General features: G+C 36.8%; 1 protein-coding gene across 2 annotated transcripts in view; it reads left to right on the forward strand.

Annotated features, from left to right (window-relative positions):
* Positions 1–10293, forward strand: part of GIPC2 (GIPC PDZ domain containing family member 2) — a 98305-nt gene extending 88012 nt beyond the window's left edge. For both annotated transcript variants that reach the window (XM_025386606.1, XM_025385893.1), the window contains exon 6: positions 7457–10293. In XM_025386606.1, the coding sequence (XP_025242391.1) occupies positions 7457–7608 (152 nt within the window). In that variant the 3' untranslated portion in view covers positions 7609–10293. The remainder of the gene's footprint in view (positions 1–7456) is intronic.
* Positions 10294–11194: the final 901 nt, after the last annotated feature.

Here is an 11194-nt window from a genome sequence, read left to right on the forward strand (position 1 = left end):
TTTGATGTTTGACTTGTGAGTTGTTTGAAAAGCGTTGATATTTATAAAAAGTCTTAGGAAAAGTAAGGCCCGAAGACCTTCCATAGAATGAGATGTAGTGGCATATTTCATGATTAAACTAACAATAATGATGACTAATCTTTACATCCTGCTATTTGCCATTTTATAGGTTTGAAAATTGAAATTCAGAGAAGTTTGATAACTTGCCAAAGTCACCTAATGAGTTAAAAACTAAGATTTCTGAAACTTTGATACCAAGATTTTTAGCCATAAAGTAATATTTTATATTTAAATGTTCTGTTTGTTTAAAAAGTTAATGGAAATTATATGTTGATCTGTATCACCAAAACAGGTTTGTCATTAATAATAATGTAAATGTAGTTCAGTGACAGTAGTAAAAATGGCCACTAGAGGTCAGCACTTAGGTGCTATATGTGGTAAAAAAAAATTCTCTTTCCAATTAAAAAAATTCTTTTTGAGATGGGGTCTCACTATGTTGCCCAGGCTAATCTCAAAATTCTGGACTCAAGCAATCTCCCTGCATCACCCTCCCAAGTAGCAGGGATTAATTTTACTATTTTTTAAATCTATTTTTTTCTTTTTTTTCTCATGTGTTTCTAAACATTATACTGTAAGAAAATAATACTCTTTTACTGGAATATTTTTTGCCAGATTGCATTCAGATTTATTATTGCAGTATACTGAAATTTTATTGTAATCAATAGATGAAAATAATCTTAGTAGCTATCTTATGTTAATATGCTATATCTTTATAAAAAGTGTTTTATTTTGCTGAAGTTTCTTTTGCTTTTCTCTTAAATCAGAGCTATAATATTTTATCAAAAAGGACGAATTTTACCATTTACTTATCCTGTAAAGATGTCTTAAAAGCTATGCTTACCAAACCCAGCTGAGGATGAGAAATAAAACAAAAAAGTGATGTTTATATTTTATGCATTAGGAAAAATATATAACATATTTAGTTGCATGCTCCATTTTTGAATTCATGTAGCAAATTACTGGTTTTTAAAAGATGTATAGAGTGCTGTATTACATGCAGTATTTCCAGCACAATTATGTAGCTGTGTAATAGGCATTTTTTGTTCTTCTACAAGATCAGGTGTTTCTTGAAGGCAGATACCATATCTTACTCAGTTTTAGTCCCAGCTCTTACCACAGTACCTCTCTGAGAGTAAGTACTTGGTAAATGTCTGTTGAGAGTCACAAAAGGAGTGAATTCACAGGGAGCATGAGTCCTAATTTTATTAGTTTGGAGCTTTGACCCTTGGGGAAATTATTAAACTTAGAATCCTAATTTTCACATCTATAAGAGGGGCATAATAAAAATAATCTTATAGGGTTGCCAAGGAATCAAATTAAATAATCTGTATAAAGTTTCTGTCACATCATAAACAATAATGGATGCAGGTATTATCATTCAGTGATTATCACTAATGATTATTACTGTTAATAGTTGTAATGGCAGTGGTAATAGAGGTAGAACATGTGGAGCTGTATAACTAGACTATATCAGCAGCTCTGGGCGGTGTGGGGATTTTTTTTTTTTTCTTTCACTTTTCTATTGTGCCAGAATGCATGAGTGAGATTATGCATTTTGGACTGTGAGGTTAGACTATGGGCATCTTGAAGCAGCATTTTCTTTCATTTTGTGACTAGAAACCCAAAGCAGACATTGCAAGTCAGTGCAGGTCAGACCTACAACATGGAGTTCCCGGGCTTAGTGCACCAGACAATGCTGCTGAGCTTCCTGAGGTATAAAAAAACCACGTACCAAGTTGTTTCTTTTTCCCTCTTATAGCGAAGGATGTGTGTGTATGTGTGTGTGTGTGCGTGTGTGTGTGTGTGTGTGTGTGTGTGTAGGGAGAGAAATTGATTCAGTGTTCATCAGTGAACATCTGCATCCTTGTCATTGTCTCCCCCAACATTTAAGAGCATCATCCATACTGTTAGTTTCTGTTTCTGAATGGTTTGTATGTTTTCTTATGTCTTTTATCTGTATGCATCTTATTTCTTCCTCAGATAGCTTTCTTCCTTAACATGTGTTACCCATATGTCATTATAATCTTTAGGTAATTGTCTTAATAAATGCTACCTGCAAAGCCTATGAGAAAGAGTTAAAATGGTAGAGTAAGCACAGTTCTGAACTGGAGTTCTACTTCAGCAATACTTCACCTTTACATTCTGGCTACTCTTCTTTTACATCCTGGCTGAGACCAGAGTTCTGGACTTCACTTTCCCCAGTGCATGCTAACTGTGTCTGTGCAAAACGTATGTAACTGTAATTACAAGCCCTTCTCTTGCACCGCCCATTCACTAGCATTTATTATGCATGAGACACTGAGTTAGTTACCATGGGCATAAAAGACTGAGTAAGCTACTCAAGATCTGTTGGGAGTTTATTCTGTTAGTAGGAGAGGAAAAAATACACAGAAAAATAAATGTCAATGCAGAGCAATGTTGAATTTGCAGTCCAAGACCTTTTTATTCAAAGTGTTACCTGAGGACCAGCATCCCCTGGGAGTTGAAAATGCAGAATCTCATGGCTGCAGAACTGCTGAACCAGAATCTGCATTGTGCCAAGATCCTAGGCGATTTGCTTATGCATTTAAGCTTGAAAAACACTGGCAGAAGGGTTTAGAGAATGGAGATATCTCTTCCAGCTGTGGACAAAGTATTGCATGGAGGAGAGAGCCTTGAAGGAGAGAAAGGATTTTGACAGTGGTACTGGTGGCTAGGAGGAGGTTATCCTGGGCAAAGGCAGAAAGCAGCGAAGATAGCATTTTGAGTGGTCAGATTTATGAGAGCACAACATTAATGTAGTGTAGTGTAGTGAGAACCAAGGGTTTTATAGATTAGACTGCCACTAGGGTTTAGAGTTTTAAAGATAAACATTGGTTACACAAGGAAAAAAAAATTTTTTTAAGAGATAGGGTCTCATTCTATTGTGCAAGCTAGAGTGAAGTGGCATGATCATAGCTCAGTGTAGCCTCAAATTCTTGGGCTCAAGTGATCCTCTTGCCTCAGTCTCCTGAGTATCTGGAACTACAGATGTGCACTGTCATGCCTGGTGAATTTTATTTTTTTAAATTAAATACATTATTTTAAGAGACAAGATGTTGCTGTGTTGCTCAGGCTGGTCTCAAACTTCTGGCCTCATGTGATCTTCCTGCCTCAGCCTCCCTAGCAGCTGGGACTGCGGGCGTGAGCCACTATGCCCAGATGGAATATTTTTATATACGGGAATGACAGATAATCTCAGAGGTGGAAAGGAGCTTCATGGTCCTTTTGTCTCAGTACCCAGTGGGATCAAAGCTGTACTTTAGGAAAGGGAGTCCAATGTGCCTACGTGGGATGGTTTGCTGACTGGACTTGGAAATAACATGGCAGCAGTGGGAATGAAATGGAAAGAATTGAATTAGAGTTGCAAAGGTAGAATGAAGGGAGACAGTGTTTGGTGCACAGTCTGAAGACCTCAGAGAAGAGAAAATGATGGAAACAAGAGAAAGAGTAGCAGTTTCTTTAGAAGGCACAGTGATATTTGGTTTCTGGACATGTTGTTTGAGATGCTAATGGATCACCTAGGAAGAATTGCCCACCAGTTACTCAGAAATGGGTGTGTGGAACTCATGAATGAAGTTGGGGATGGAGGCAAAGATTTGGGACTTCTCTGCACCATGGTCATGCTTAACCTGGGATTGTGGATAAGATCTCCAAGGCAAGACACTCTGAGAAGAGAGACACAGACAGAACCTCCAGACTTGTTTGAAATACTGATGGAATGCTGCAGGGCACTGCTTCCCTGAGCACTTGGCTTCTTATCTGATGGTGTGAAAATGCACTCTAAGGGCAGCTTTCTTCTTTTCTTAACTATAGTGCTATGACTGTCTGTTGAAAGAAATGAAACATTCCTTATAGACATTAAGGCATCCCTTAATGGCTTAGGAAATAATTTCCCAAATACACCTTATACCTATGAACACACAGAATAAATATGACAAGTTAGGTATAGTTTTACTGAGTCAAACACAGCACTAAAAAAGCTTTTTCTGTTTTGAATTTTTGTACTATGTTTTGCTAAGTTTTCTTCCATTGCTTCATAGAGGTTTCTTCCATTATTTTGCTATGGTAATTTTCAAACAGATAGACAGTTGAAAGACTTTTTAGTGAATACCTTTGTATATACCTGTCACCTAGACTCTACCATTAATATTTTACTAAAATTACATTATCACCTACCTCCTCATTTAGTCATTCTGTATAAATATTTTTATAAAAATATAGTTGTGATTATAATAAAAAGATATGTACTGCTTTTTCAGTAAATATTAGAACAAAAATATTTCCCTAAGTTATTATCAATTATTCATAAACATTATTTAAAATGATTTAAAAATATTTCACATAATACATTTCATCATACCAGAGGTAACTTTATGATCCTACATTTTAGAATTTTTTTTGGATTCTGTAGGAACATCTTTATGCTAAATTCTTTTCTGTTTTTAAAATTTTATTTTTGAAGTCTAGATTTCCGGAAGTAAAAATTCTAGGTAGATCAAAGGATACGAACACTTTTACGACTTTTGATACTTGTTGCCAAACATTTTTCAAAAGCCAAACTTACAAAGTCAAACCAGTGTATCTGAGTGTTTGCTTCAGTATATCCTGGCCATCCTTGACATATCATTACAAAAAAGTTTTAATAAACTCGGGAACTTTGGAAGAGTCTGGGTAACTTGGCAGGACCCTTGGGCTGGAGCAGAGGTTCCAGCTGCAGCTGAGGAACTCCCTCCTTTGTGAAGTGTTTGCTTCCAGATTGATGGTAAATGAAGAAGGCTGAGTAATGGCTGAGATCTGGGGCAAGATGGAGAGCAAGGTGATGATAATAAAGAGAAGAGATTTAATTTCTCTTATTTCTTCACTGCCATTCATATATATATATATATATATATATATATATATATATGTATAGAAACAATCTTAAATTTACAGAAAAGATACAAGTACAGCACAAAGACTTTTTTCTCTTGAACTATTTGAGAGTAAGTTACCTCAATGCTGTCCCATTGCCCCCAAATACTTCAGTGTGTGTTTCCTAAAAACAAAGATATTCTCCTATTGAACCATAACATAACCATCCAAACCATGAAATTAACATTGATACATTACTGCCATTTAATATTCATATTCTATTTACGTTTCACCAAGTTCCTTAATATCTGTTATAGCAAAAGAATGTGTTCCAAATCACATGTTGCATTTACTTATCATGTTGTGTCAATTTGGAATAGTTCCTTGTTCTTTACTAGGTTTTCATGACCTTGATGCTTTTGGAGGGTACAAGCCAGTTATTTTGTGGAATGTTCCTCAACATTGCTTTGTCTAATACTTTTTTCATAAGTACACTCAGGTTACACCTCTTTGGCAGGAACATCACAAATGTGATTCTGTATTCTTTTCATTACATCTTATGGGGAAGCGCAGGTTTTTGATTTTTTTTGTTAGGAACGTTCACTTTGATCACTTAAGGTGGTGTTTGTTAGGCTTCTACACTGTAAAATTATTCTGTTTCATTGATAGGTATTGGTGGGGAGACATTTTAAAACTATGTAAATATACAGTCCTTTATGAATCAGTCAGCTTCTTCATTTTTTCTTTAATCTATCTCTTCAGTCGGTTGTGTATTTTATTATGGATTCATGGCTTCCTGTTTTATTCACTGGCGTTATAGCCTGTTACCATCATTATTTATTTTGATGTTTAAATTATCCCTGATTTGGTCAGTGTGAACTCTTGCACTCTGACGTCTATGTCCTTTTCACATGTTCCCATCATTTTTTGATACTTTCTTACTTTCTGGTACAAGATATTCTTGGTTCATATTGCACTTTGCCTGCTCCAGCCCTGGAATCTACCATTTTCTGAGGAAGTCTTAATCTTTCTAATGGAGAATGGTACTTAAGAACCAAGATTTGGGTGCTTTGTGTACTCATTGTTGTTGGGGTGTCATGCTTCCAGGACTGAGGAATGTGTATGCATGTGTGTGTATGCATTTATGTCTGTATTTTATAACATCTTAATTGGAGATATATATATTTCCAGTGATATCTACAATTCTAATTCCATAGGGTTCATTCTTATTTTCTCCCTTTCCCTATTTATCCTTCTCCAGCAGTGACAAACCTGATTCCTATTGTTCTGTATGTATGTGTGTGTGTATGTATGTATGTGTGTATGTGATCCATCTCCACATGTGTAACCAATCTCTCATCACTGTGGCTGCTGTCCTCCCATCCCCGTGCCCTCCTCACCACATCTGTACTCTCCTACCCCACGCCAGGCTGCCTGGCCATATAGAAGCCCTCCTTACCTTACTAGAGGTTTGATCCCTCTACCAGTTCACCACACCCCCACCCCACTTCTGCTCTGATCCTGGTGCCCTTCTGCAGGCCACATTCCTCCCTTTCTTCCTAGCCTGCCTTGTGTTAGGACTGAACTGATGGGAAGAGGCATAGCTTTTGTCTCTCCAGACCCTGTGGCTCATTCAGAGAAGTCATGCAAACTAGAATTAGTTCATCCTTAACCTGGAAGGAAAGGAGATGCTGGAGCTTATACCTGGGGCTTTGGCGTTTCCCTTTCACGTGGAGGTTTTCACCCAAGTCCCACGTCACATATACACAGTCTCTTTCTGGTTGCTGGTGCTTCTAGGGTGCTGAGTGGAAATCTGCTGAGCCTCCTGGGCTCCCAGGCAGCTGGGGCAAGTCCTAAGTACTCCTGAAGATGCTGGTTCCAAGACATAGAATATGGGACCCAGGCAACTTAGTAGAAAAACTGAACAAGGTCGCCACTTTCACGTTCTATCCCAAACTGGAGAGGGGCTCAGAAAAGGTACCTCGGTTCCACAGGTGGACTTATGTCTTCCTCTGCTTCTCCCCAGCTTGACTGCTGCAGTGCAAACTGTCATCCTTTGTCTTTTTGTCTTTGGGTAGGGAGGACTGGACTCCGCCTCAGCTGGGAGTGGGGGACTGGTGGAGGAGGGAGGGAGAGTAGTGACTATTAGGAGGTTGAGGAAGGGATGTTCTTTAAGTTTCCTGCTAAGGTTAGTCACAGCCACAGGGTTTCTTTCAGGGGATATTGTTCTACTCTGGGGAATGCCAGAGGTTCCCAACTGACAGGCTCTAAGATTGGGTAGAGGGCAAGGGTAGCAGCTGCAAACCTGGGTGCAGTGGACAGACTGTTGAAAAGTATCTTTGCCACCTTGATGTGTGCGTGTGAGAGAGGGTATCTTACTGTTCTAATTTGCATTTAATTTTGCATTTAATTTGAAATATACTTATGTATGTTACTTTTAGCAAGTAATTTTCCTGTTGCCATTTTTCTCAGTCCTTTGATGCTATTTCATTTATCGTTAATTTTTTAATATTATTTTTGATAGCCACCACAATGTTTGAAGCTGGAAAGGACAAAGTTAATCCAGATGAATTTGCTGTGGCGCTTGACGAAACTCTTGGAGACTTTGCGTTCCCAGACGAATTTGTCTTTGATGTTTGGGGAGTCATTGGTGATGCCAAACGAAGAGGATTATGATGTGGACACTCCATCTCTGAAGAAACGACCTATCGTTCTTTTTTTTTCTTTTTTTAAAAGTCCCATAAGATCTGTTTTTGGACACCTTTACTAACTGGTTTAATTTCGTGTGTATGGAATATATTCTTTGAAATATAATTTTGGTAATTTTGATTTCTGGGCACTTTTTAATGTTACTGATGTAGTATGCTTAAGAGAAATGACCTAAATAAGGATAAATTGTAATATTCATTCAAAAGGATTTTAAAAGTAAGTTTTAAGGAGTATTTCTAGATAGATGATTTTCTTCTCCATTAATACCCATGCTTTGTTTTTCACATATAAATAGTTGATTTCAATAGCTTTGTAGTTTTTTTTTTTTTCAAAACCTTAATGTAAACTAGGACTGGAGTATGATTTACCTCATAGCGTCTTCATTGTGTTATCCTAGTTTGAACAGGATATGTTCAGGCAATGAAAGGTGAATGATGCCCCTTATTGTTCTAGAAGCTTTTTTTTTTTTGATTTTCTGAGTAAGGGAAGGAAGATTCCTGTGGCATGTTGATTTCTATGGCCAACTTTCTCTTTTTGTAAAACAAAGATTGATTGATTTTCTTGTATGCTTCTTTATACAAGCTCTTAAAACTTGTGGTTGAAATCTGTGCTGTGTCTCTGCATGTGTAAAAGAAGGGTAAAAAAAGAGGTAGGTAGGGTAGAACTACTTGAATTTGATTTTTTTCAGTCCTTAAAACATTATTTCTTTTTTTCACCCATAGCTACTTTTATGTTACTTTTATAAGCACTCCAGGGAAGATTTTATATTTTTTTGTAGAGTTTTTGGAAAGATATTTACTCAAAATAACGGTTTTAGAACTTTTTTTTTTTTTTTTGGTTAAACATCAGCACTTTTTAGTTCCTTAAACTTTAGAAGAGAGACTGTCAGAAATAGATTTCCTTCCAGTGGAAAGAAAGGAGGAAGGGAGAATTGAGAAAATATATTAGTCTATTATTTTAGAGTTCTAATGCACTCCTCTAAACCTCACATTGTAGAGAAAATTGAGGGTAAATGACTGTCTTATCACTCTTATTTGACATTTTATAGGTGTAAGAGAAATGGAAGTGAATGGTTTCAACAAAGATCATTTAATACAGCAGAGCATGGTGTGACCAAGCATCTTTGTAAAGTGTTAGATGAAAAATGCTGTGTGCTGCCTTGGTAATTGGAAATAATAACCTGTTAGGGATGTATTCTAGGAAATCAGAAGTAGTTCTCTTTTCTTGCTGGGTTGTTGCTTAGATAACTCTTGATTTCTGATAAAACTTTAGTTTTACTACCATCCACTCCTTTGTCAAATGAGTTTAATGCCATAAAGCTGATATTCTTTGTCTGATTAATTTGAAATCTGCACAGAAGCTGTTTTAGTCATTAATGTGTAACAAAAGTAGCTTATAGAATATGGATTTTCTTATTGCTGTTGCTCATCATTTGAAAATAAAATCTAGCTCAGGTTGTAACTTGTTGGTACTTGTTTAGTGAGTTCGTTTTGGAGGCTCTGAAATACTTATTAATTCTTAATATTACCTCTCTTGGAAAGACACAAAAAAAAGACCTGCTATTTTTAGGCATAAGATGACTTAGGAGGCCCATAGAAACATTCTAGTTTAAACAGCAACAACAAAATAAATTTATCAGCACTAGATACTAGATTTGAAATAAGTCATTGTTCATTATTGATGGATGTCAGTTTCTCCTTCCTTTTTGGGCATGCATAAAGACACACTTGGTGTTGATTCCCTGTGATTTATGGAATGTCATTTTCACAATGATCTTTCTGGAATTTGTGTGTAAGGTTGTGATATCCTTATACAGCTGTAACTATACTTGTCTGTTAGCATTCAGTGGACCATTATCATTACTGTCATCACATTACCTGGGCTTCAACTGGGCCCAAGTACTCTATATACTACCTGTAATAGGTTTTTCCTTGAAATATCCTTATCTTTCATATCTATAGCTAAACTGATAACAAGGTTAGTTTCTGTATGTCATTTTATTCCCATACTTGAAAATGCATCTATTTGTGAGCTTTCTGCCTTTTTGTAATGCTCAGTGCACAAAAAGGGTCTGCTTTTAGTGCAGTCACATATAAGTGTGGGATACCCTTCTGCAGCTTCAGTGAGACAAATCACTTTTTAAAAAACATTCCATTTTATTGGCATCACTAGATGTTTTTAGGACCCCGTCCTTTTCTCTTTTTTTGTAGGCTTTTTTTTTTCAATGGAGGATGATTATTTTGTTTGTTCTTGATTTCCTTTTATTGAAACAGCATCTTCCTTCTTGCAGTGGCCACTAGGAGCACACAATGTGTTCTCTTTGATTGTGGCAGAAAATGCAAATGATAACGCTGAGCTCGATGAGGCCTTGAACATAGCTGAGCCCTAATCAGGTGTACATAGTCTGATGATTACAAATAGGTACATGTTGGGTTTCTGTGATGTTTCAAAAATATAATTATATAATTATGATGTAAACTCTTTAAGAATTCAAACATAAAAGCAATAATCAGGTAACCTCTATTTGGAGCTGCTATATCCAATATTGTGACTGAAAATTAACTAAAGAGAGATAATTTTTCAAATGATATATAATTTGCAGTATTTTCCCTTCTAACTTTAGCAAATACACATATTCCAAGTAAAACTTTATTTAGTCCCATGTTATCTATTTGTTTATTATTGACAGGGGCTCACTCTGTTGCCTAGGCGGGAGTGCAGGGGTTTGATCATGGCTCACTGCCATCTTAACCTCCCCAGGCTCATGTGATCCTCCCACCTCACCCTCTCAAGAGCTGGGCCTATAGACATGCACCACCATGTCCAGGTAATTTTTGTACTTTTGTAGAGATGGGGTTTTGCCATGTTGCCCAGACTGGTTTCAAACTCCTAGGCTCAAGCAGTCTTCCCACCTTGGCCTCCCAAAGGGATTACAAGCATGAGCCACTGCACCCAGCCAGTTCCATGTTATTTATTGCTAGACCTTCATCACTTCGAGAGACTCCCTGGTCTCCTTCAGTTATCATTGCCTGTCTAGCATAGTAGCAAAATGAATTTCATCAGCAAAATGGAGTTTTCAACATAATGGTTCTTCTAAAAAGAGTTCAGTTATCAACCAAAGATGTAAAAGATTGATCATATAATGGCCCTTTTGCTCTGTGAGACATCTAAATATATATATGGATACCAATAGCATTGCCATTACTCTGGTGGAGATACTAGGTTAGAAGGACAGGTAAGTGTTTTACCCAAGCTATTAGTGAATAAAGACATAGGAGATGCTATTCAACTCACAGTTCCAAGTATTAGTGCCCTGTATAAAATGTACATTTATTATCTTCTTGACACAGATTGAAGGAGATAAAGTAATTACAAGTTCTTACACATGTCATGGTGATAAAATGTTTCTAAAATTGTGAAGTGTACAAAATGGCACAGCCTGTTCCTACTCTATTACCTGAAAACATAGTTCTAAGAAATGACTCATGGTTATTATCTGCTAGGAGTGTGAAAATTGAATGTGACGTCTTTAATTCAAATGGATACAGTCTTC

Source organism: Theropithecus gelada, chromosome 1, assembly GCF_003255815.1.
Source record: "Theropithecus gelada isolate Dixy chromosome 1, Tgel_1.0, whole genome shotgun sequence".
In the NCBI taxonomy this organism is placed as follows: Eukaryota; Metazoa; Chordata; class Mammalia; order Primates; family Cercopithecidae; genus Theropithecus; species Theropithecus gelada.